Below are 27,215 nucleotides of genomic sequence, written 5' to 3'. Positions count from 1 at the left end.
ATAATGGAAGCTCTTACTCCCATCTACAGATAGTTAAAACTTTCAGAAAACTTAGTAACTGATTTTTCAATCATTAAACAGCGTGAATTCAAAGAAGTTCATGAAAATGCGTATTAGGAAAAAACTCTGCATGGATTTCAAAATTTTTGAACCAAAATAACCTATTAAATCCTCATATGTTTAAAAAGAAGACTCAAGGAATATGTTGTATATTGCCATTTTATGCTTTTGCCTAAGAGGTTTTTTTTTTTAAGATTTATTATTTCTTTGAAAGTCAGAATTACACAGAGGAAGGAGAGGCAGAGAGAGAGAGAGAGAGAGGTCTTCCATCTGCTGGTTCACTACCCAATTGGTCGCAACAGCCAGAGCTGCACCACTCCAAAGCCAGGACCCAGGAGCTGCCTCGGGGTCTCCCATTCGGCTGCAGGGGCCCAAGGACTTGGGCCATCTTCTACTGCTTTCCCAGACCATAGCAGAGAGCTGGACCAGAAGTAGAGCAGCCGGGACTCAAACCAGTGCCCATATGGGATGCCAGCACTGCAGGCGGTTGCTTTACCAGCTGCGCCACAGCATGGGAGAACTATTTTTGAAGATTCATTTAATTTATTTGAAAGGCAGAGTTAGAGAGAGAGGTCTTCCACTCACTGATTCCACCCAAATGGCTACAACGGCCAATCGGAGCCAGGAGCTTCCTCCGGGTCTCCCATTTGGGTGCAGGGCCCAAGGAGTTGGGCCATCCTCAGCTGCTTTCCCAGGCGCATTAGCTGGGAGCTGGATTGGAAGTGGAGCAGCTGAAACTTGAACCACTGCCCACATAAGATTTTGGCACTGCAAGCCAAGGTGTTGCCCCCCCCCCCTTTTTTTAATAGTTATTTTGCTTGAGTCTTTTTTCTGTCGCTTAGGATTTTAAAAGTCTAAGAATGACTTGCTGTCTTACGGAGAGAAAAAAATAAAAGCTTGTTGGAAAATTGGTCATCACCTCATTTTAGTTAAAATATTGACTAGAGCTGAGTGTTTCTGACCACATTAATACCATATTTTTATAGTTTTTCAATGATAAATTTTAACACCTGACTCGCTTTTTGTTCTTGCCCAACCTAGTGGAAATAAGTAGTTAGACTATCACCTGAAAAATTAAAAATATTTCTTGACTGTTTTTATCCAAGAAAGTAAATAACAATTTGTGCCCAAGATCTAAAAGGAAAAAGAAGAAACAAAGGTAAAAGGAACTTAATATGCTTGCCTCGTACCTCTAAGGTCTGTTTAACTTATACGAGGGAGAAGCAGGCATTTTTTTAAGCATAGTAATCTATGTAACTGAATAGAGAGGTTGGAGATGGCACTAGTAAATGCCTTTTAGTCCAATGCTAATTTTCTGGATTTGTAGGTTATTTGCTGGTCTGATACTAAAATAAAATGACTTAATACCAAAAGTTATTCTTCAGTAAGTCCTGTTATACCAGGGTATTTCACAGAGTATGTGGAATCATGGAATTAAAAGATAAGTTTGATGCAAGAAAAAATTGAAATCCAAGCATAGTTTTTTCATAGTACACATTTCCCATGATCTTTTTTGAGAAACCCTCATATGTGTGGATTTCAAATTGTGTACACCAAAATAAGCTTATTTCAATTTCATTGCTCATGAAGTTTTTGAAGTATCCTTGAAATTTTATTTATATGTATTAAAGGTAAAACATTGTTCAAAAAATAGAATAATTCGACTTAGTTAACTGTGTTACCAAGTTGTGAACCTCATTATATTTTCTTAGTCATATTCATAGTCAGGATTAGTGAATGAATATATACTAGTGTTATTCTTGTCTTAATATATAGCAGGATTTATTGTTTAATGTATTTGAAAGACAGGGAGAGCTCCTATCCACTGATTCATTCCCCAAATGCCTGCACCAGTCAGGACTGAGATGGAGAGTAGCCAACCTGAGTCTCCTATATGGAAGGCAAGAACCCTATTAGTTGAGTCATCACTGCTGCCTCCCAAGGTCTGTAGTAATCCGGAGGCCAAGCTGAGTGTCGAACCCACGAACTCCAATATGGGTTAACTAACATCTTAACCACTAGGCTAAGCACTCATTTCTGTAGCAGTGTAATACTGTAAACTTTTACTACTGTTTTTTTTTAATCTGCATTTTTTTTTTTCAAAGAAAAAGGAGATGAATCTTAGCTACAGGATATCTTCAAAAATTATTTATTTATTTATTTATTTGAAAGTCAGAGTTACACAGAGAGAGATGGAGAGGCAGAGAAAAGTCTTCCATCTACTGGTTCACTCCCCAGTTGGCCACAGCGGCCGGAGCTGTGCTGATCCAAAGCCAGGAACCCGGAGCTTCTCCCATGTGGGTGCAGGGACCCAAGGACCACAGCAGAGAGCTAGATCGGAAGTGGAGCAGCCAGGACTCGAACCAGCGCCCATATGGGATGCCAGCACTGCAGGCGGCAGCCTTACCCACTGCACTACAGAGCCAGCCCCAACACAGGATATCTTACAGAATCTCTTATTGTCATCGTTTTTATAAGATCAGAGAGATGATTTTCAACGGTCAATTGCCAGCACTATGCACATATTCACTGTAAATATTAAGCTTTAAAAAATATTGAAGAAAATGTAATACATATTATCCCAGTTTTGCTAGGTGGGAAAGAAATTAGAAATGATGTCTGGAAATAGGTTATTGGTGATTTTAGTTTTTAATTTTTTTTAATTTCTTACAAACTGTTCACAATGAACCTGTATTTTATTGTTGGTGGTTGTGGATAGGTCGTAGTCTACAAATGATGAACAGAAACGTTACTTTAGTCTTGGGAAAGCAAAATTGACTTCTTAAAGTTCAAAAATTGTCTTTGGAACCTGAAGAATGTTTAACCTAGCTTTTTAAACTAGGTAATGGTTCATGCACATGTTTCAAAAACAGAAAATATAAAAGAAAATATATTTAAGTTTCCACTGCTGTTCCTCTTCAAACTAGTTCCTATTCCTTCCATAAGTAACTAAATAACTAAATATACATGTTATCTCCCATCTCCCTTTTTAACCAGAATATAGCATATTACATATTGTTCTACACTTTGCTTTTTAATTTATCCTAAAGATTATTTAGTGTGAATATTCAAAGACTATATTAGAGTACTTCAAAAAGTCTGTAGGAAATGCATATTATGAAAATACTACATGGATTTCAATTTTTTTGACCAAAATAAACTTTCCTGGTTTGTCTGTTTTTTTTTGTTTGTTTTTGTTTTTTTGTTGTTTGTTTTTTTTTTTTTTTTTTGAGATTTACTTATTTATTTGAAATACAGAGTTACAGAGATAGTGGGAGAGACAGAGAGGTCTTATATCTGCTGGCTTACTCCCCAAATGGCCACAACTGCCAGGGCTGGGCCAGGCCAAAGCCAGGAGCTTCATCTGGGTCTTCTGCTTGGGTGGCAGGGGCCCAAGCACTTGGACCATCTTCCACTGCATTCCCATGCACATTAGCAGAGAGCTAGCTTGGAAGTGGAGCTGTTTCTTAAAGCTAATATATCAAAGAAAAGTATTAATTTGTAATGTATTAATTAATTTGTAATGTATACCTCATAGGTATACCTTGTAGAATGAAATTAGAGAGATTCAAACAAGGATAGCTACATTAAGTAATGGTAGATAACTCATACATGCTAAGAAGAAATAGTTATATTATTTAGATTTAAGTGGTAAATTAATACATTTGATAATTTAACAATTAGCATATATAAATTTAATAAATGGCAAAAATAAATTGAAGCCTTGTCATTGGTAATTTACATCTCTAACAATGAATATCCAGCAGAGTGATTTATCTTTGTATGTTATATCTCGATGAATACTTGACTCAGTAAAATTTAGAAACTTTATCCTGGATTCAACTCTCAAAATGGAAATTACAAGAGTGATGTGATGTATCTAAATTAATAGGATAGGCATGCATATAGCTTAGCATTTAAGATGCTTGCAACCAACATCAGATTACCTAGGTTCAATTTCTGGCTCCAGCTCCTGATTCTAGCCTCCTGCTAATGCTGACTCTGTGAGGCAGCAATGATGGCGCCCACATGTAAGACCTGGATTGCCTTCCCATCTCTCAACTTCTGGGCCATTGCAGGCATTTTCAGAATGAACCAGTGGATGAGAGTGTTCTCTCCTCCCCAGCCCCACCTCTCTGCCCCTCAAATAAATAAATATTTTTAAAAATAAGTGATTTTGTGATACAAATTAGTGGAAAGCCCAGATCGAATGACTTTTATTATGTCTCTCCTTGAGAAATTGAATTTGAAAACTCAAAGGTCAGGCCAATTTAAAGAACACTTTAATTTACACCGTTGAAAACAAATCCAGATCCCTTTACTTGAGTGAAAGTTTTCCTGGGACCCTTGCTGTAGCATAGCAGATTAAGTCACCCCCTACAGGCCAGCCTCCCACATGGACAGCTGCTCCACTGGTCCCAGCAGCTCCACTTCCGATCCAGCTCCCTGCTAATGTGCCTGGGAAAACAGTGGAAGATGGTCCAAGTCCTTGGGCCCCTTGCACCCACATGGGAGACCCAGCAGAAGCTCTTGGCGCTTGGCTTTGGAATGGCCTAGCTCCAGCTGTTGCAGCCATTTGGGGAGTGAACCAGCAGATGAAAGATCTCTCTGCCTCTGCGTCTGCCTCTCCCTCTCTGTAATTCTGCCTTTCAAGTAAAGTAAATAAATCTTTAAAAAAAAAAAGTTTTCGAAACTTGCATAACTTTATGAATAGCTAAACCACAAATGGCTGCCTATGATTTGGATTATATCTGTTCTTTAAGGATAATAGCACATATCTTGGTGTGCTTAGCTTCCTAGACGTGGTCAAGGCTTGGAAAGCATTGTTAATGAGTCTTATTTTCCTAAAGTACATTTCTTTGGTCCCCTATTGGTAACAGATACAAGAGTAAGTAGATGGACTATCAAACTGACCCTGTTCAGTAATTTCTGCATTCCAGCATATAGTCAGGATAGATAAATAACCCTGCCTGTTATGTGTTGCATTCTTTTGGAACATTCACCCACTTGTCATTTCAATTAACCATTTATTGAGCAATGTTGGAATGCAAAGATGAGTAATAAAGTTACTTGTTTTGAGAAGATAAATGGAGCAGAAGGGGGATGACAACAACATACAGAGCTGTGTGTTAGAGATGCATGTCATATTGAAGCAGGGCTGAGGAAAAAATTATCTTTCCAAGAATTGGACAAAGAATCATGAAAGTAAATCTTGATGAACAGATTTTTCAAGAGTGTTAGCAACTGAGAAACTTAATAGAAAAGCAGGAAGGTTAGAAGGAAAGGTGGTTTAGAATTCCTAACAAAAAGAACAGTTTGTGCCAAAGCGGAGATTTTAAATTGTGTGACATATTTGGAGAAAAGAATAGATTTGAGTAGTATGGCTGGAACACAGGTTGCTGGGCATGAGTTATTCTTTACGTAGGTTGGAGCTATTACTGAACTTCAGCATTTTTAAAATCCCTTTTACAATACTTATTTTTCATACATTGTGTAGGTTCTTCCTAGGTTTTTTTAGATTTATTTATTTGAAAGAGTTACACAGAGAGAGAGGCAGAGAGAGAGGTCTTCCATTTGATGGTTCTCTCCCCACTTGGCTGTGCCAGAGCTGCGCCAATCCGAAGCCAGGAGCTTCCTCTGGGTCTCCCATATGGCTGTAGGGGCCCAAGGACCTGTGCCATCTTCTACTGCTTTCCCAGGCCATAGCAGAGAGCTGGATCGGAAGTGGAGCAGCTGGGACTCGAACCGACACCCATATGGGCTGCCAGCACTTCAGGCCAGGGCGTTAACCCGCTGTGCCACAGCGCCAGCCCCATCTTCATAGGTTTTCATTTTTTTCATTTGAGAGCAAAGAGACAGAAAATGAGCTGCTATCCACTGATTCATTCCCCTGATACCCACAACAGCCAGAGGTGGGCCAAGGCTGAATGCAGTAGGCAGTAATGCAGTGCAGGTGTCCCACCTGAGTGGCAGAAGCCCAATCACCTGGACTATCACTGCTGCCTCCCAGGGTCTGCATTAGCAGAAAGCTGGAGTCAGGAGCCAGAGCCAGGAATTGAACCCTGGTGCCAATAAATCAGGATGGGGGGCACCAGTGTTTTAACAACTAGGTTAAATGCTTTCTCCCTTAGTTTGTTTTTCGAAGCATTCTTCATATGTTGATTAAAATTTCATTTTTTCTTCTATTAAACATTTTATTTAAATGTTTTCAAATTATCCCAGTCATTTGAATAAGTGGATTCAGTTTAACAATACTTAATGTTTCTCAAAATTCCCTGTTTTGATTTTTTTTATCTTTTATTTATTTTTATTTATCTGAAAGGCAGAAAGAGAAACAGAGACATTCCATCTGCTGGTTTACTTCCCAGATGCCAGCAACAGGGCTGGGCCAGACTCAAGCCAGGAGCCTGAAAATTCAAGCCTTCCATGTGGATGGCAGGTTCCCAAATACTTGAGCCATCCCAGGTATCCATTATCAGGAAGCTACAATAAGACACAAAGCTGGGACTCAAACCCAGACACTTTGTATGGGCTACAGATGTCCCAAATGCCTGCCCCTTCCCTATCCTGATTAATGGTACCGTGTCTTACAAGCAGTTGTCATTATAAATAAGTTTATTTTCCTTTATCTTGTACCCACACGATGAATCTCCTATTTTATATCATAACATCATTTATCAGCTTTATTTATTCCATTCTCTTCCTTTTCTCCCCAGTCTGTTACTTGGGATTAGGACTTTATCACCTCTTAGCCTGACTTAAGAGTATCCTTTAGGCTACTTCATTGCTAGTACTCTTCTTAAAAGATTATTTCCTTAAGGCTGTCAATGTCTCCCAGTTAGATCTTAAGTAGATTTGTGTTTTCTTGTTGCTCCATCCAACTGATCTCTCATTAACCCTTTACATACATTCTGTGCTTCAGCCTAATCTATTCATGGTTCTTCCAAATGTGTAATACTATTTCAAGCTTGCCTTAGCACTGCTTGTTTTATTTCAGCTGCCCTTTCTCATCACTGACATCTCTTCTTCATGCTTTTATACTTGTTTCAGGTATCTTTTCCTTCCTCTAACTTAGGAGTAATTGTTCCTTTTTTGAAATACCACTGTACCTAGTTTGTGTCTCTGTTGCTGCCTTTATTATGTTACATTGTAGTTTTGTTTGCATATAGACCATGAGTAGGTTGAGGGGAAGGACTTAATTTGCATTTTTGTAAGCAATACTTCATTACTGGCATATATAGTCTTGTGCCTCATAATGACATTTCAGTCAACAACAGACCACATAGGTGACAGTGATATCACTTAGTGCTATAACTGTCTTTCTTTGTGGAAGTAGTCTTTGATGTTCACACAGTGACAAAATCGCCTAACAAAACATTTCTCAGAACTTGTCCCTGTCATTAAGTGACATATGGTTGTATTAAGACCATGATTATTGATTATGAAAGAATAGAAGCATCAACAGAATTGTTCATCTGAAGGCATTTCAAAATGTCATCAATTTTAAAAATTATGCCTGTGTATTAACTGAAGAATAGTTTGTTGTAGTACACAACTTGTGGTAATAATGTGATTCATTGAGCTACAAATGACAAATTAGTGATGTCATATTGGCAGCTTCAAACCATGTGAACATGTTGGAAATCAGCATGGAGACTATCTGTGTCAGTTCTTTCATATTTGTTCATTTGGGCAATAATAGTTTAAGTTGAATTGCAATTATGTGAAAAATATACATTCCACTTAATCCATATAACATGAAAAACAAAAAATATATATTCACAAAATGGTGATGATTGGATCAAGTCATATCTCAACTGTTGTTTCTTGCTTGTGAACTATCCAAGGTTTAGAATCTCATTGATCTGAAATCTGTCAGGTCCCAAAAATGGCAAGTACTCAGTCTTGGAGTATAAAAGATATAGGCTCATATGAGACATGGCAGGAAATGTAAAGGATCCTGTATTCAAAAAAATGTTATAATTGGTGTGGTAATTTCCATATAATTAAAGGTAGTCTCTTCAATTTCCAAAGTATTTCAGTTTCCCTTCTCTGGGAAACTCTGTAATTCCAGTCCTGTCATTCATGTGTGCCTCTCAGCTTCTGCTTCCCTCTTCTGATATCCTGGCCTAGTTGTTTTTCTAATCTGTTATGGACCAAGAAATAAAACATAAATGGACTTTGATTGAGTTCAGATTTTTAGATTTTTGTGGTAAGTGTCAATCTGAAATGTTTCATTTTGTTTCCAGATTCAGAGCTGTGATCTGAAGGCTTTGGGTACAAAAAAGTAATATTCTGCTTTAGCAAGCTATTCTGTTTTACTGAACAGTTTTAAGTGAGGTTTTCAATAAAAGTTTATTCTATGATAAATTATTCCAAACTAATAAAAGAATTCAAGAAGGACTAACTTCCAAAGGATAGATTAGGTTTTATATCTGTGTTTTTATATATATATAGAGAGAGAGAGAGAGAGAGAATGAATGAATGAATGAATGTATTTGAAGGCAATTAGAGGGAGAGATCTTCCATCTAGTGGTTTACTCTGGAACTTCATCTGGGTCTCCCATGTGGGAGCAGGAGCCCAAGGATTTGGGCCATCTTCCACTGCTTTCCCTGGTACATTAGCAGGGAGCTGGATCAGAAGTGGAGCAGCTGCCCATATGGGATGCCAGCACCACAGGCAGCAGCTTAACCCACTGTGCCACAGTGCTGGCCCCAATATAGCTGTGATTCTTTATTCCAAGTCTTCCCTGAGGAGATGGCAGTTAAGCTGAGATCTGAAATACACTGTAGTTAACCAGCTAAAAGAGAAGTGGAACGAGAAGGGAAAATCACATTAAAAGTGAGGAAGAGTATAGCCACTTGTGAGTTCAGGCCAAGGTGGTTGCAGCAAAATGAATGAGAGCAGGCTTCAAAGAAGATATGGTTGAGCTTGATTGTAAGAGCGATGGGAAGCCATTTTTGAGGGTAGAAATGAGATATTTTATATTTTATGAAAATTGTTCTCTGTTTACCATGAGAAGATTGAAACTTAAAGGTTACAAAAGAGAACAGGAAGAATGTTATAGTTTGTGGAGAGGTTAAAGTGGCTCTACACAAAACTCGGGAAGAAGGAGAAAGTTGGATGCATTTGAGAATTATTTTTGAAGGTAGTTCATTAAGGTTTTTTATGTTCCAACAATATGACTGCTTTTAGTTCTTCAATTGCCTCCATTGCTTATGCTATTTTTGAATGTGGTGTTCACTTTACCTTCTCCCATTTTATTAAGTAAACTCTCTCATTTATCTGTCAAGCCCCAGCGATGACATCACAGTATTATTAAGTATAGAGTTGAAGTGCTTGCTTATTTATTTATCTAGACTTATTTTTATTTGAAAGTCAGAGTTACAGAGAGGCAGAGAGAGAGAGGTCTTCCATCTGCTGGTTTACTCTCCAAATGGCCACAATGGCCGGAGCTGGACTAATCCAAAGCCAGGAGCTTCTTCTGGGTCTCCTACATGCGTGTAGGGGCCCAAGGACTTGGGCCATCTTCTACTGCTTTCCCAGGCCATAGCAGAGAGCTAGATTGGAAGTGGAACAGCCAGGAATCAAACTGGTGCCCATATGGGATGCCAGCACTGCAGGCAGTGGCTTTACCTGCTATACCACAGCTCTGGCCCCTTATTTATTTTTTATTAATTGCTTTTTTAGTTTGATCATTTTCATTGGAGTCAACTAAATTATATGGGTTAAGAAATGAATGAGTCTTTATGAAATTTACTTACTACCTAGTTTTGATCTTGTCCTTAACAGAAGTAGCACAGGGGATTTTCATATATTAAAAATAGCTGAATTCTCGGTCTTAAAACATGTCATTCATGTCCTTATGCAAGGAAATAATTATCCTCCAGAGGGCGCACATTACCAAGCTATTATTTTGATTATTGAAAAATTCATCTTGTGTCAATATATTTTTAGTCTTCTAAACGCTTATCACACTCAGTATACCATTCTTCACTTCTCTCTGCTTTTATAAGACTTTACAGAATTTTCCATTTTTTATACAGCAGTTTATTAACTGGTTAAATTTGGAAATAACTCTAATACTGCTTTCATCTTTTTGTGTTTATTTCCACATACTGTTCTTAACTTAACATAAACTTATGCCTTTGCAATGAACTTTTAGCTGAGGTGAAAATAATCTGTTTCTTATGGCTTCCTAAAATAATAATTTTCATTATACCAGTTCATGTGTGTTGTGTAATTCCCATTATTGTTTTGAGTATCTTGAAACTATTTAGAACTTATTTATACTGCTCACAAAATAGTTGTTTTATTGCACTTGTCCTTTATGCCTTCTTTTTTTTCACTAAGAATTGAATTTAAAATTCTATAAATTCATTTGTTTTACTTTGATTTGTTACAAAGTTCAGTTACATTAACAGCTGTTCTAATGTTGAATGCACATATGACACGTATTATTAGCATATAATTATACTTAGCATTAGACTGCTCTGCCATATGTGAATTACCACTCTCACTAGTTAGATGATGTAAATATAAATGATATTTAGGCTTAAGAGGGTAAAAGGGTATATTACAGAAAGATAACTAATTAGAGCATATCTATCCTAGATTTTTCTCCAGCAGAGATTTAACTACTGTAGAATTGGGGGTCATTAGCCAACAATAGCTCTTTGCATTCTGCTTTTGGGTTTTTTTTGTTTGTTTGTTTTGTTTAAGAGTTATTTATTTTGAAAGTCAGAGCTACAGAGAGGGAGAAACAGAGAAAGAGAGAGATCTTCTATCCACTGGTTCACTCCACGGATGACCACAGTGGCCAGTGCTGGGCCAGGCTGAACTTCATCCAGGTCTCCCACAGGGGTGGCAGAGGCCTAAACACTTGGGCCATCCTCCACTGCTTTTCCCAGGTTATTAGCACAGAGATGGATCGGAAGTAGAGCAACTGGGACAAAAACCAGCACTCATATGGGATGTTGGCATCACAAGCCTTACCTGCTATACCACAAAATTAACCCCTCAGCTTTTGTGTTCATTCAGGTTTCAATCTGAAATAGAGAAATTGTAATTTTGATCTCAAAGAAAATTATTCTATTATACTATACATATTTTGTTCTTCCCACCCTCCATTTTAAAATAATGATTAAGGGGCCAGTGCTGTGGCGCAGGCCAGCATTCCATATGGGTGCCAGTTCGAGTCTCAGCTGTTCCACTTCGAATCTCGCTCCCTGCTAATATGCCTAGGAAAGCAGCAGAAGATGGCCCAAGTCCTTGGGCCCCTATACCCATGTGGAGACCTGGAAGAAGCTCCTGGCTTTGGCCTGACCCAGTCAGATTGTTGGCGGTCATTTGGGAAGTGAACAAGTGAATGAAAGAGCTCTCTCACTCTCTTCTCTCCTTCTATCTATAACTCTGCTATTCAAATAAATAAGTAGATCTTTTTAAAAAATAAAATAATGGTTAAGCATCAGTGGCATTTTGCTTATTATACCAAGTTGTTTTATATAAATGGATAATTTTCATTTTTTATAATATAGGTTTCTTTTTTTCCATCTAATGTCTCTTTCTTTCCAACATACAGGAATACTCTGAAGATAGTAATTCTGAGCCAAATGTGGATTTGGAAAATCAGTACTATAATTCTAAAGCATTAAAAGAAGATGACCCAAAAGCAGCATTAAGCAGTTTCCAAAAGGTTTCTATTTTTTCCCAACTGATTGTATTTTAAATTTTATTTTTTCTTAATCATATTTTAGATCAAATTAAGTCCCAAGTGATTTTGTCTCAGAAATGTGTTTTGAATACTTAGTGATAACCCCATAAGGTAAGTTTGTATTAAGAAGCACAAGCAAATATCCAGTCAAGCTATCTGTGGAGCAGGACCATTGTCTTGAAAAGCTAGTATGATTCTGGCAGGGGAAACCAAATGATAATCACTAGGGATTATCACTACAGTCTTGTTCCTTTTGGTACCAATCACATGGGTATGGTTACATTATTATAAATAGCTTGATTTCTTGACTTACTAATACACTATTGGGTTATGCTTAGCAGAGTTTATTCAGGAGGAGAAAGTATTTCTGTGACTATATAATCAAGAAGTAATTTGTGTTTTAAATATTTATTTATTTATTTGAAACGCAGAGTCACAGGGAGACACAGAGAGAGGTCTTCCATCTGCTAGTTCACTCCCCAGATGGCCGCAACAGCCAGAGCTGCAGTGATCTGAAGCCAGGAGCCAGGAGCTTCTGCTGGGTCTCCCACATGGGTACAGGGGCCCAAGCACTTGGGCCATCTTCCCAGGCCATAGCAAAGAGCTGGATCAGAAGTGGAGCAGCAGGACATGAACCAATGCCCATGTGGGATGCCCACACTGCAGGTGGCGACTTTACCCACTATGCCACAGCGCTGGCCCCAAGAGGTAATTTTTGATGAAGGAACTTCAAAATAAGCTCACTAAGTAAGCATCATAAGACTTATTTCTTTTAAAGTCTTTTAAAAATGACACTGAAAAAGGATAGAATTCTTGGGGAAATTTTTTTCATGAATATGAGGTAAAATTACTTTGAAACTACACATTTAATGCAATTTAAGAATAATGCATTGGGACTGGCACTCTGGTGTAATGAGCTAAGCCTCCACCTGTGGCACCAGCATCCCATTTGGGTGCTGGTTTAGGTCCTGGCTGCTCCTTTTCCCATGCAGCTCTCTGCTGTGGCCTGGGAAAGCAGTAGAAGATGGCCCAAGTCCTTGGGCCCCTGCACCCACGTGGGAAAGACCTGGAAGAAGCTCCTGGCTCCTGGCTTCAGATCAACCCAGCTCTGGCTGTTATGGCCATTTTGGGGTTGAGCCAGTGGATGGAACACCTTTTTCTCTATCTCTCCCTCTCTCTGTAACTCTGCCTCTCATTAAATAAGTAAATAAAATATTTTTAAAAAATAAATAAATAATGTGTTAGGTGTTTAGACTAAAAATGTATTCCCTTTTTTAGGTTTTGGAACTTGAAGGCGAAAAAGGCGAATGGGGATTTAAAGCACTGAAACAGATGATTAAGATTAACTTCAAGTTGGTAAGATTTGTTTTGAGGGGAATTCAACTAATAAATAAATTCTATAAGTAAAAACATTGTAACAAAATGCATTTGTATCTTCTTATTTTCTATTGCTTTGTTTCTGTATTCAATCTGATTTGCAGTTACGACTACGGTATTACTACTCAGTAAGAATATTCTCCTTAAGATATAAAAGTTTTCTGTTTCAGAAAACTTACCCTTTGGATATAAATGAACACTATTTAGCTGCCTTATTTATAGAGTGCCTTTTCCACAAATGACTAGTGTTTATTTTGGAGTTTATAAATTCAATTTATTACAAAGATTTTACTTTAGTACTTAACTCTGTCTCTCACTTGATGAATAACCCATTGACAAATCCAGGTGGCTTTTTATATCTTCAGAATATATCCAGTATCCAATTGCTACTTAATGTTTCTAACTCTGCTGCTGTGGTTCAAGCCAGCATCACCTCTCACCTGGATGATTGCAGTAGCCTCTTAATTGGTCTCCTTCATCCTTGCCCTGCTGTAGTCTGTTCTCAACTCATAACACAGTAGTCATTTGCAAATTTAAGTCAGATTATGTCATTCCTTTACTCCAGATCTTCTAGTGGTCCTTCACTCCCCTCAGTAAAACCCAGAATCTTTACCATGGCCTAAAAGTGTCTGTACGAGCTCACCCTTTGCTACCTTTCTGGTCTGTTTCCTAATTGTTCCCTTACTAACCTCCTTGCCGCCCCTCCAGTCATCACAAGTACGTCCCTGTGTGAAGGCTTTTACTTGCTGTTTCCTCTGCCTCAAATGCTATTTTAATTCTGGTCTCTGCTCAACTGAGACCAAATATCAGGATGATCTTCTCCTGACCACCTGATATAAAATAACATCCTTCCCATCATCGTTTAATTTCATATTATTGTGCTTTTTCCTTCTGTGCACATTACTACATGATCTATTATTTATTGCTTGCTTCACATCAACTGCTATCGCCACTCCTGCAATAAGCTGCAAGCTCCATGACAACAAGACTTTGTTTTATTCCTTTGTTATATTCCTAGCACCTATTGTAGTGGCTAGACTTTAGAAGACTTCAAATATTTTGTTGAATGAACTCACAAATTAACTGGAATTTGCATGAATATTACAAGGCAATATTCAATTTCTTTTTTTTTCCCCCAAGATTTATTCTATTCATTTGAAAGACAGAGTTACAGAGAAAGGTAGAGACAGAGAGGCATTCTACCTGCTGGTTCATTCCCCAAATGGATTCAATGGCCAGAGCTGAACCCATCTGAAGTCAGGAACCAGGAGCTTCCTCCAGGTCTCCCAGGCGGGTGCAAGAGCCCAGGGACTTGGGCCATCTTCCACTGTTTTTCCAAGCTATAACAGAGAGCTGGATCAGAAGTGAACCAGCTGGGTCTTGAACTGGCGCCCATATGGGATGCCTGCACTGCAGACAACAGCTCCACCCACTATGCCACAGCACTAGTCGCAGTACTCAATTTCTTTACACTGAAACAGTCATGCCCCTTTTTTAGTTGGATTCATTATATTACCATGTAGTTGCTTTAGATGGTAAAACATTTGAAGAGTTCATTATCAACTGCTCTGTTTGTTCACCACTGCAACTAAAGCCAATTTATTCAGTCTTCCTTCAGTCTTTAATTGCTGCAGCATAATTTTTGAAAAATTAGCTTTAAACTTATAGAATAAGGAGATAAATTCAGAACTAACTTTTTGCTAAAATCCTTTCTCTGTACCAAGATAAAAATCTGAAGAGTTGGGACAGTCATATTTTTCTGATTTCCCTTTTTCTATAAGATGTATTCTAGAACTTGAGTTTTGGCAGCTCATTTATAGGCTGTTAACCTATTATTTACCCATACAGGAAAACTGTGTAATTTAGAGACAAAAATAGAAACACGATGAGTATGCCAAAGTTTTTCCGATGGTTCTGTCCGTTTTCCCCACCTACTTCTTTTCAAGGACTTTTCTTGAATTGAGTCTTGGGGCTTGAAGAGATTTCTTCATTTCACATTTTTATGCAGAGCCATCCAGTGGTAGGGAGAAAGAAGACATGTAATTCTAAGAGAGCTTCCTAATGAAGGGATGAATCTCGGGGGATAGTAGCTGGGGTCTAAGACATTGGAAAAGTTGGTCTTTATAACTCTCAGTCTATGAGTTTTAGTAGTTTTTACCATTTACATAAATGTTTTGTTAAATGAGGAACAATGTGAAATTTGGAAAATTTGTTGTACTTGTTTCATAGTCTCCACAAAATTTGGTTTATGTAGGAGTAATATAGTCATTTCAAACTTAAGATAAAATGTAGAATGTGTATATAATAATAGTATAGTGTAGGAATACTATATATTCCTCTTTCATAAAGCTATATTATGAACTGTATGAACTATATTTCAGTTATATAGTAATTTGTACTATAATCTTATGTGTACATATTTTAGCATATAAACTTTATCTAATTATAATTTTTTTTCTTCCCTCACAGACAAACTTTCCAGAAATGATGAATAGATATAAACAACTATTGACCTATATTCGGAGTGCAGTCACAAGAAACTATTCTGAAAAATCCATTAATTCTATTCTTGATTATATCTCCACTTCTAAACAGGTTAGGCTCAATTTTTTCTTCATGGTACTGTCAATGTGATTGTAATAGCAAGCTTTGTTCCTTAAAGAAGAAAAAGCCTAAAGGTTCTCTTTAGTCAGTTATGCTAAGTTGCTAGAATGCTTTAAAAATAACACATAGTTTCTGTGATTATAGAATTCATTGTATAATATTAAAAGGTAATAATTCCAACTTAATCTCTCTAAATAATATCTTCATATTTTAAAATAAATAGCTTTTGCAGACTTACGAGTATTAGACTCCATACAGTTACTATCACAGTTCCTTCTAATAAACTGCATCACCACTTCAGCTAGCCATTTGGAGGTGTTAAATACTTCACATCGAATCATAGGTTATTTGTGTAGATTTCATTGGGTTAAAATCTTTGAGAAGAGCCTATGCTTACATCAGTGCTTAGCATTACTCAGTATGTCCTCAATAAATAAGTGGATGAAAGGAAGGTCTGCTGATGAAAAAAACTAAAAGGAACATCAGGAGTGATAGTGCTTTCATTAGTCTAGATTTTGGTTGAATTAGATCATTTGTGCATATTCTTTTAAGTGACATAGCCCTAAGTTTTAGCTTTCTTACCCTATGGTATTTGAGCACAAGATGTATTCCATATATCATTTAGCTTTTCTCAGAACATTTGACACGTTTATATTCATAGTAAAAAATATTCATCTCAGGACTAGCCTTTCATTTCCTGTCTCTTGTACTACATTTTTATTTCTTGAGATAGTTGTCTCAATATTTTGAATTTAAAATGTATGTAATGGGAATAGAGGGAAGCAAATTTACATGGTTTGTTAGAATGTTAAAACACTTAGTGGCACTAATTCCAGAATTAAGTTATATATTATGGGATTTTCTGAAGTGGGAAAATGTTCCCTGAGTCTTAACAAACAAATGTTATCACAACATTTTTTGAATGCTGTTTATAAGTGTTATTTCAAATGTTGGGGGAGATGACTAAGTGATTTTAAAACTTGAAGATTGTTTTCTTCAGTGTGCTATTATGTATGAACTTTTTTCCTTTGAAAGTAAGAGTAGTTTTTGGGCGGATGGTACTCGAGTTACTCTGTATTCCATCAGCAGTCATGAGTAAATAGGCAGCCCTTCCTGAAAGTATTCATCCTTCCTTCTCTGATGGTCCTTGTACTTCTTGATCCTGTTGACTAGAGATTTTGAGAATCATAGTCAAAAGCAGAGTCAGAAGTGTGGGAAGAAAGGTGGACAGGGAAGCTTATCACGATGCAAAACAAATAGGGATTACCTTGGGGAAAAAATGTATACTTAGATTAGAGACAGCTAAAACTAGACTGGACTTCTCCACCTAGCTTCAAGGTTTATTAGTGACTTAAAAACGGTGTTGTTCAGTTAATTGATTAGTCTATTTATAAAAACAAATTTCAGAGAAGGAGCTCATTCTTGTTTCTTCAGCAACTTGCTTGGTGTTTGCCACAAAGCAGCTAGCAAATAAAGGTTGAGTGGGTGATACATACACTGGTAAGAGTACAGCACATTGTTTACTTCTGTATGAGTTTATTAGATTAGAAGGGACAAACCTATACTATTGCAGCACTAGAATTTATAGTAGTATAGATACAGTGAAAAAATGTTTTCTGAATTTTATAAAACAAATATGAAAACAGATTTGGGCATGTGTCTTACAATCTATATTTTGTTTCAATTTTGTTCGTTATGGGGGCTATACAAGACAATTGGTGAGATACAGATAGTGTATCTTATGTGTGTTAAAGTTCAAAGATGCACTTTTAGTTTGCTCAAATAAACTTTATTAACAGGTACAAATTTGCTGTTTACAATTATAGAATTCTGATTTTTTATGTCAGATGGATTTACTGCAGGAATTCTATGAAACAACACTGGAAGCTTTGAAAGATGCTAAGAATGATAGACTGTGGTTTAAGACAAACACAAAGGTAACAGTTACAACTACTTACATGTTTTTCTTCTGGAGAGTGGGTGGTTTTTCTTAACAAATTCTCCTAAAGTTGAACATCTTCTTTTGTTGAAATGTTTTGATTTTAATAAGTTTGCTTTCTTACAGCTTGGAAAATTATATTTAGAACGAGAGGAATATGGAAAGCTTCAAAAAATTTTACGCCAGTTGCATCAATCCTGCCAGGTAACATTACCTTATTTTTTCTTTATATTTCTTTCTTCATAATAAAAAACACAGGAAGTATTTGTGTTTGAAATACTGTTTAAGGATATTCTTGCTCAAACATTATCCCAGAATAAAATTTGGAAAATAAGTTATAAAAATGCTACTCTTTCTAAGGATTGCATTTCTTGCTTTAATCCTAATTTCAGTCTTTATCTTTTGTGGAATGAGGTATAGATATCAATGAACAGTCTAGTCATTATACTTACTAAGAATAAACCTTGATGGGGCTGGCATTGGAGCACAGTGGTGAAGTGGCCACTTGTAACACAGTTATCAACCATATTGTACTGCCACCTTCTCCACTTTCAGTCCAACTTCCTGCTAATCTGCCTAGAAGGGTAGAGAAGATGGCCCAAGTATTTGGGCCCCTACAACTCATAAGAGAGATGAGGATGGATTTCCTGGTTCCTAGCTCCAGCCAGGCCTAGACCTGGCTGTTAACAGTCAATCTGGGGAGTAAGCAGGTAGATAAAAAAATCTGTCTCTCTTTCTGTGTCACTATTCCTTTCAAATAAAAAATCAATAAACCTTGATATTTAGTTATGCGCTCTATAAAAATAGGAGAGGTGAATTGTAAACATACATAATAAACATATTCTGTATTTCAATTTATGATATATAAAGCCTCTATAGCAGCACTGCCCAAAAGAACTTCAAGTAGTACTGAAATAATTATATATCTGTGCTGTCAGTATGGTAGCACTAACATTGCTTTTAGTTATGCATTGAAATGTGACTGGAGTGACAGAGGTACTGAGTTTTGAATTTAGATTTGAATAAGCCATATGGACAAGTCAGCACAGCTCTCTGCCTTTTTAACTTTGGATTCTCTTTTTATGATTCCTTGTTTTGTCTTGTTCAAATAAGTCATTTGATGTTAGTATACATTTTATGGAAAAAATACTATTTTTAAATATTTTTAAGCTTTTCCAATGCCTTTTACTATTACTTTAATATATAATTTCTGTGGATAGAGAAAATGATTAAGAAGCTATTCTAAACTATTTACTTGCAGATATTTTCATTTAATAGCAGATCAGTTATTTTGAATTATTTATCTACATATTGTTAACAAAATATCAATTGATTCATAAGTAACTGTGGGTTCAGATCTATGTCAAATGGAAATGGTAAAGAGGCCATATCTGAATGAAATAGTGTCTTTCAGTATGTGTATTAGGAATATGAAAAAACCTTGTGAAGAACTTTTGCTTGGTTACCCTAGCAACATAAAATGTTATCTGTATTGTGAATAGCAGTATAGTTCTTAATATTTGATAAAATTGTTTAGACAGGGATTCATGATAATCAAGATATAAAGATTGTTTTTATCACATATTTTACCCTGGTCATTATTAATGAAAAATAAACAGAATTTTAAGTTGGAAGACCCAGTAAACAAGTTTTTGCTTAATGTATATCAGTATTTGATATTCCTGGATATCTGTTGACTCTATGCTGTTTTCATGGCCCTTATTTTGTGAGGGTTTGGTCATCCCTCAAAACTGAGCTGTTGTGTCACCACGTTTTGATTCCTTTTGCATCCCCCAGGAGAATTAGTCCTTTTTCTTCCCTCTCCTAGGTACATGGTTCATACTTCAACTAGAATCATCATAATTTATCCATTGACAGTTCCATCTTCTATTGACAGTTTTTGAGATGAGGAGGTTTAACTTATGAAATAACTTCATATTTCCCCAAATTAGACCCACTGCCTGACACGTGGAAGGCACTCAGGAAAGTGCTTTTGGATTGAATAAGTGATCTAAAGCAATTGTGAAGATTTGGGAAATACCATAAGTAAATCTCCAAGAAAAGGCATAAACATGAAAAAACCTCTGTCCACTTTTACCTTCCAGTAACCAAAAAGTAGAAAGGATATATGGATTTCTTTGTGGTCATGAAAAGTAGTGTTCTTCATGCTGCAATTCCCAAATAAAATTTGTAGTGTGTTTTTGCAGAGAAATAGTATTATAATTGTACAGTTCCCAAGCTAACTCAAATACTTGTAAAAATTACCAGATTGTCTCTGAATTCTGTCTTGACTGAACTTAAGTGTTTACTTTCCTAGACTGATGATGGAGAAGATGACCTGAAAAAAGGTACACAATTATTAGAAATATATGCTTTGGAAATTCAGATGTACACAGCACAGAAAAATAACAAAAAACTTAAAGCACTCTATGAACAGTCACTTCACATCAAGTCTGCCATCCCTCATCCACTGATCATGGGAGTCATCAGAGGCAAGTGTGGTTTGGAGAGGGTGGGCAGTGATATTGGATCAGGTGTCAAGCTTGTGACTTAGTGACTATGTTTTACTGTTTCTGTTTACTGAAACTAAGTGGCTCAAGTATTGAAGTCAGTGAAGTGACCTCACATTAGAAAGATATTAGCTTGAACTCTCTGTGAAACTTATAGCAGTAAAGATATTAATAGAAAATTTACTTTACCAGAAGTTGTGTTTCTGAATTGTAACAGTGCGTTCAAGATTAGTGCTTCAATATGTATGCCCAGGAGCCAATAGTATTAAAGATATAGAATTAAAAGACTGAAAGCCAGTGAAATACTTTTTATTTGATCTTTATAAAGTGATTAAATTTGTTACAGAACTGAAAATGTTTTCTTGTGGTTTATTCTTTACAGAATGTGGTGGTAAAATGCACTTGAGAGAAGGTGAATTTGAAAAGGCACACACTGATTTTTTTGAAGCCTTTAAGAATTATGATGAATCAGGAAGTCCAAGACGAACCACTTGCTTAAAATATTTGGTCCTAGCAAACATGCTAATGAAATCGGGAATAAATCCATTTGACTCACAGGAGGTATGTGTGCTTTAATTCTTAAATTCTTGTGTAGTTCTGCATACATTCCTAAGAACTAACTTCTGGGCCGGCGCTGCGGCTCACTAGGCTAATCCTCCGCCTTGCGGCGCCAGCACACCGGGTTCTAGTCCCGGTCGGGGCGCCGGATTCTGTCCCGGTTGGCCCTCTTCCAGGCCAGCTCTCTGCTATGGCCCAGGAGTGCAGTGGAGGATGGCCCAAGTGCTTGGGCCCTGCACCCCATGGGAGACCAGGAAAAGCACCTGGCTCCTGGCTTCGGATCAGCACAATGAGCTGGCTGCAGCGCGCCGGCCACGGCGGCCATTGGAGGGTGAACCAATGGCAAAGGAAGTCCTTTCTCTGTCTCTCTCTCTCTCTCACTGTTCACTCTGCCTGTCAAAAAAATTTTTTTTTTAAAAAAAAACCTAAATTCTAAGGACACAGTTAAAAACTTCTTACGGGACCCTAAATCCCATTAAGCTGGATGATAAAAATGTCATCTTAAGTGTTAAAGTGACCATATAAATAGGATCTAGTGTTGAGTAATTATAATAGAATTAAAAGGTAGAGAATGTTCCAACATGGGAAACAGTCCACACAGCAGACTCATAGAATGACAATTGTGTTAAATAACACTCTGACCTCAGAACCAACCCTTAAAGCTTCCTGATCTGTCTGAAAAGCCCATGAAAGCATTTCAGGCATGGAAAGCCAAGACACTGGCAAAAAATGTTCTGCACAAAGGCTCTCTGTGAGACCCCAGCAGAAAGATGTGGCCATCAAGGAAGGATGTTCTTTTCTCAGAAAGATGTGGCCATCAAGGAAGGATGTTCTTTTCTCTAAAGGGAGGAGAGAACTTCCACTTTGCTTATGGCCTTGTCTAAATACTGATGAAGTTTGTGTATTCAAAAGGCTTCCATAGCCTAGCCAGCGCATATCAAGAGCCTCAGGTGGTCATTGATGTCATACATAAGGGTTTTAATTGTTAAATTAACAACAGGAGTCACTGTGCACTAACTTCCCATGTAGGACCTCTGTCCTCAGTGAGTTGTATTATGAGAGCTAACTGCGATACCTGTTCTCAAACAGTTTTTATGGGTGTGTGTGTGTGTGCAAATTGTTGAAATCTTTACTTAGCACACACTTAGTATAGAATTGGTCTTGTGTATACAAAGTTAATTGAAAATGAATCTTAATGGAGAATGGTACTGGGAAGGGGAGAGGGAGGATATTGGAAGGAAGAATGGGAGCGCAGGTATGGTAGGAAGAATAACTGTATTCCTAAAGTTGTACGTATGCAATTTTATTCCTTAAAAAATAAATTAATTCAATGATTTTTTAGAAATTGTTAATTTCTCTTATTAGCTTTCTTTTGTAGAATTAAATGTTTTTCTTTCTTTGTTCACATACCTAATTTTTTTTTTTACTGTATTTAGGCCAAGCCGTATAAAAATGATCCAGAAATTCTAGCAATGACAAATTTAGTAAGGTAAGAGTCTATATTTTGGTTAAGGTAAATTTCCTTAGAACATTCATGAAAGAAAGAACTTTGCAGAATTCACTTAATATTTGACATTTGCGTTTTCACATGAAATATATAAATGTGATTTATAAAATATTTTTATTTATTTTGTATTTGAAAGATAGAAATATAAAGAGACAGAACTCTCCCATCTGCTGGTTTATTTCCTTATGCCCACAGTAGCCAGTGCTGTGCCAGGCCAAACTCCGAAGCTGGTGACTTAGTGCAGGTCTCTTATGGAGGTAGCAGGGACCTATATACTTGAGTCTTAACTTGTTAATTAACAGGGTGTGCATTAGCAGGAAGTTTGAATTGGAAACAGACCCAGAAATCAAACTTAGGAACCCCGCTATGGGATCTGGGCATCCTAAGTAGTAGCTTAACTTCTAGGTCAAACATCCATACCAGTTGATCAAATTTTTAACTTCTGAAGTCATTTGTTGTGCTGTTTTAGCTAGTCACAATATTTTATAAAGCTTCCACTATTTGTTTTTTTCTTATTATCTATGTATGTTTGGGGTGTGTGTGTGTTTGCATGTATGTATATGTACCTGCTGTTTTTCAGTGAAAAACTGATTGTGGGTCTCTTAAAACATTATTTTACAATGTTTGTTGCCTCTGTCTACCTGAATCCAAAATGAAATTATGAATTGATCCAATGCAAGTCAAGAATTTTCAGTAAGACAAGACTGCAGAAACATATTTACTCATTTATTTTCTCAACAACAAGATCAAAATACCATTTTAAAAAATGTCTACCCCAAGTGATTTTCTGAGGTAGAGGATGAGAAGGCCAAAAGGTTATTATAATGTAAGAAATCCAAAGATTTATTGAATATTTCTGTGCAGAAAGATGTGAATAATGATGATTAGCAGCTAATGAATTTGCCAGAATTAATTAATATTAAACAAAATTGTGAAACCAAAAGAGAAGGCACCTATTTGTAAAAGATATTGAGTAGCAGAACCTTTTCTCTGTTCTTTTCTCTTCCTAGCAAAAAGAAATGGAGCTAGCTCTAATCTTTTGTGGAGCTTTCTTTGTAGAAAAATATAATAAACCTACCAAGTTTCTCTAAGTCCTTTGTTTTAAGTTTTACAGCTGAATTTACACTTCTGGAAAAATGTAGTTAGGGACATAGGGTAAGGTGTTATTTGGGGGGGCTTTTTTTGTAGGTATCTAGATAATTTAGATGATAAAATGTTTCTTACTAGTATTTTATCAATTAAAAAATACTATTAGACTGTCATTAATCATATATATAAATTATAAATGGAGAAAATAGCTTATTTTGTAATATTGAATTCCTATGTACAATATTTTCATTTACTTCCTTTTTATTGGCTGTGGGTTTACAAGTTGCTAAAATTTTTTTTTCTAAGGAAATCTTAATTTTAGCTGTAGGAAAAAAAATTGAGGGGTTTTTTTTAGGGGGGACTAGGAATATTTGGGGGATAAAAAAACCTAAATTGCCATATTAAAAAAATCAAATTTGTGTTTATTTAGTTACTACTGTAGTCTATTTTAATATATGTATGTTGAATTAGGTTAGTTTTAGTTATGAAAGGTAACTTCTCCATCTTTATTGCAAACAGTTTATTGTATCTACATTTGGCCATATTAGCTAAGGTTAATTTGGTTAGAGAATAACTTCAAAATACCTTTTAAATGTTTGGTTTATAATGTTAAATTGCTGTATAACAGTTTAAACTTTTAAAGCTTTTTTTAAAATATTGAGGAAAAGTTTTGTCCTAGACATTGACATTTTATATAAATGAAATTTGTTAAATGGGTTGAAGATCTGAATTGCTGACCTATAAAAATTCCTAACTGTTCTTATATATTTGTTAACATCTGACTGCTAATCTCAGTGAAGCCTTTATATTGGAACTCAGAAGTTTATTTTAATGATGAATTTTGACCCAAAGAAGTTGACCCATGGTGTAGTCCACTTCTATATAAGATTTTTTAAAAAATAAACCCCACTTAAGAAATGGAAGAATGTCTCATGATTAAAATGTATATATGTATATATGTGAATATAAAATAAAATGTAAACATCTGTAAATGTTTTCATTACTTGAATATGCCCTCCTACAGTATATTACACTAATGTATTCTGTGTAGGTTAGAAAGTAATGCTTCCTAATTTTATCTTCCTAGTCAGTTGCCAGCAGACTAGAGGAAAATAATTCCTGTTGAAGCACTTGAATCACCTACCCCTAACATGAAGTTACATTGCGACCCAACAAATGGAAGCACATCAGAGGGCGTGCAGAATGGCTGTGATATGTTTTACTTATAAAGCAGACAGTGGTGCCATATCCAGAAGGTTGGCTTCTTCCTTCTCAGCACCTTAGAAATCCCCATAATGCCTTACAGAATTCATTCAAGAGTAGGTATTAGATATCTCAGGGAAATTATGAACATAATTTTGAACATAAATCAACCTTTGGCCTTCTGCAACAAGGAATTCCATCACTCTCTACCTTGTGTGCCCATTTAGTGCTATTTATCTGCTGCTGATGTTTCTGTTCAGTGGAATTTTAAGGACAGTGACACTTGAGAATGAAATGTTCTTTTTGAAAAGTTTTGGCAGTTCCTGATAGCTCTCTAGAAGTTAAAAATTCAGAAGCTGCATTTGTGAATAACCTTCAAGAGAGGATATACTTGAAAGACAAAGCCTAACTCCTCCATGTAATAATGTGCGTGAAACCTGGTTTTTTCTATCAAGAACAGTCAGGTTGGGGGGATTAACCTAGCACTTCCTGGTTTCAGTACCTGACTCTGACTCCTGACTCCATTTTCCTGCTAAGACAGACCCTGGGAAGCTGCAGTGATGGCTCAAGTAATTCGGCTCCTGCCACCCATGTGGGAAATGTGGATTAAGTTCCTGGCTCCTAGCTTTAGCCCTGATTCAAGCATTTGGAAAGAGAACCAGTGAATAGGAGTTCTCTTTGTTTCTCTTTGTCTCTCTAAAATAAATTTTTAAAGGCTTAAATTTAACTTTAAAATATTTAATATTTGAAAATACCAAGTATTTAAAAATATTGAATATTCGTTAAACATTTTATTGTCTATATAAAAATATAGTATATAACCATGAAGGAAGATTTATTCAATCTTTCTTTTAAAAGAGCAAAAAATTACAAAGGAAATGTATTTTTTTTGACAGATGGTGTATTTGTGGGTATGTGTATTTAATTCTAATTTCCATGACAGAAAACAATAATGTAATTTAGATTTTTACATATGAAAATTGAGAAACAGCTTTTTGGGTCATCTGATTTTATTGACTTCTTCATGTTTGACAAAATTTACATTTTTTTTATTAGTGCCTATCAGAATAATGACATCACTGAATTTGAAAAGATTCTGAAAACAAATCACAGCAACATAATGGATGATCCTTTCATAAGAGAACACATTGAAGGTATATTCTTTATGCTAACTGAATTCTGTTTCTTTGCCACTGTCAAACTAATGCTTAATAGAGCTGCAGTTTACTGCAAAGTACGGAAATGCTGTCATGGAATAGGAGACTCCTTAAAATGATTAAGCAGTTTCAATGAAATCACTAGCTGATTTTATGTGACAACAAAAGCTTTGAAAACTCTCCTGCCATCAGTTAGGCTGAGATCATTTACTAAAAAGATCATGTAACATTGGGATAGTTTCATGCCACGAAGGGAATACGATTTTTGGTAAGTTTTGCTGAATTACCAAGGAAAAAAATCACTCCTTTGTGTTCTCTCTCACAACTGCGCTTTTTTAGGGTTTTTAAATGGCCATTTGGAACTACTCATTCAAGTACTTAAATTCCAGGTATGTCAGGAAAATCTGAAGAATACTTCAGAAAGCAGGATTTATAGTTCCCTACCTTTCTCTTTCATTCAACAGACATTTTAAAAGTTCTTATATGAACCTGGAATGGTACTGCACTTTGTAGACATTGAAAATACAGACTCATTGTCCATGAATTCTAATCTAGTTTAAAAAAAAATTAAAAAGACAATTGTATGTGAAGAAATTGCAAGAATGTATAAAATCATTGTATAAGATATAACACTGTGGGTTTTGAGAGCATAAAACAAGGAACTTGGCTAGTATAAATCAGCTTCTTGAAACATGCTAGCTATTAAGGAAGTAGTCAGTGGGATATTATTGGGAAGGCAAGAAGTTACTTTAATAGAGTTGAACATAAGCAAAATGAGGGAGGTAAGAACAAGAAATGAGAGAAATGTCTAATCATGCTCCGTGGACTCACAGTGTTTTTAGATTTAAATACTCCTTGCAAAAGAGAAAGATGATCTTGCAAAGCGGAAAGATGTGTTTTGAGAAAATAAATGTTGTAGATAATTACTGTGATTTAGAAGTACATAATAATTCATAGATACCCAACTACTAAATACAAATATTTTAATTTTTGTCTTTTCTTTCAGAGCTTTTGCGAAACATCAGAACACAAGTGCTCATAAAATTAATTAAGCCTTACACAAGAATACATATTCCTTTTATTTCTAAGGTACATATATTCTTGGATTATAATGATCTTTCTAATTTGTAGTTATAAATGCGGTCTGCCTATCTTTCATTTAAAAAAGTAAACCTGACTTGATAACATTTTTTTTGTCATTTTTTTTTTAACTTTTATTTAATGAATATAAATTTCCAAAGTACGATTTATGGATTACAATGGCTTCCCCCACATACCGTCCCTCCCACCCACTACCCTCCCCTTTCCCACTCCCTCTCCCCTTCCATTCACATCAAGATTCATTTTCGATTATCTTAATATACAGAAGATCAGCTTAGTATACATTAAGTAAGGATTTCAACAGTTTGCTCCCACACAGAAACATAAAGTGAAAAATAATAGATGATTTTTTTTAAATGATGATGAAATCAGATCAGACCTATTGTCATGTTTAAT

The 27,215-nt window shown here is 36.1% G+C and overlaps 1 protein-coding gene across 2 annotated transcripts in view; it reads left to right on the top strand.

Annotated features, from left to right (window-relative positions):
- Positions 1-27,215, top strand: part of COPS2 (COP9 signalosome subunit 2) — a 33,080-nt gene that overhangs the window by 2,039 nt on the left and 3,826 nt on the right. Inside the window, exons 2-11 of one of the 2 annotated variants that reach the window (XM_002717813.5) lie at positions 11,643-11,756; positions 13,053-13,130; positions 15,621-15,746; positions 17,582-17,692; positions 17,821-17,898; positions 20,012-20,186; positions 20,587-20,765; positions 22,199-22,251; positions 25,618-25,715; positions 26,725-26,807. In XM_002717813.5, coding sequence (XP_002717859.1) covers positions 11,643-11,756; positions 13,053-13,130; positions 15,621-15,746; positions 17,582-17,692; positions 17,821-17,898; positions 20,012-20,186; positions 20,587-20,765; positions 22,199-22,251; positions 25,618-25,715; positions 26,725-26,807 — 1,095 coding nt within the window. The remainder of the gene's footprint in view (positions 1-11,642; positions 11,757-13,052; positions 13,131-15,620; positions 15,747-17,581; positions 17,693-17,820; positions 17,899-20,011; positions 20,187-20,586; positions 20,766-22,198; positions 22,252-25,617; positions 25,716-26,724; positions 26,808-27,215) is intronic. The other variant, XM_002717812.5, reaches the window with a different exon arrangement.

Source organism: Oryctolagus cuniculus, chromosome 12, assembly GCF_964237555.1.
Source record: "Oryctolagus cuniculus chromosome 12, mOryCun1.1, whole genome shotgun sequence".
In the NCBI taxonomy this organism is placed as follows: Eukaryota; Metazoa; Chordata; class Mammalia; order Lagomorpha; family Leporidae; genus Oryctolagus; species Oryctolagus cuniculus.
The sequence above is the reverse complement of the archived record's forward strand: the minus strand, read 5'-3'. Positions and strand labels throughout refer to the sequence as shown.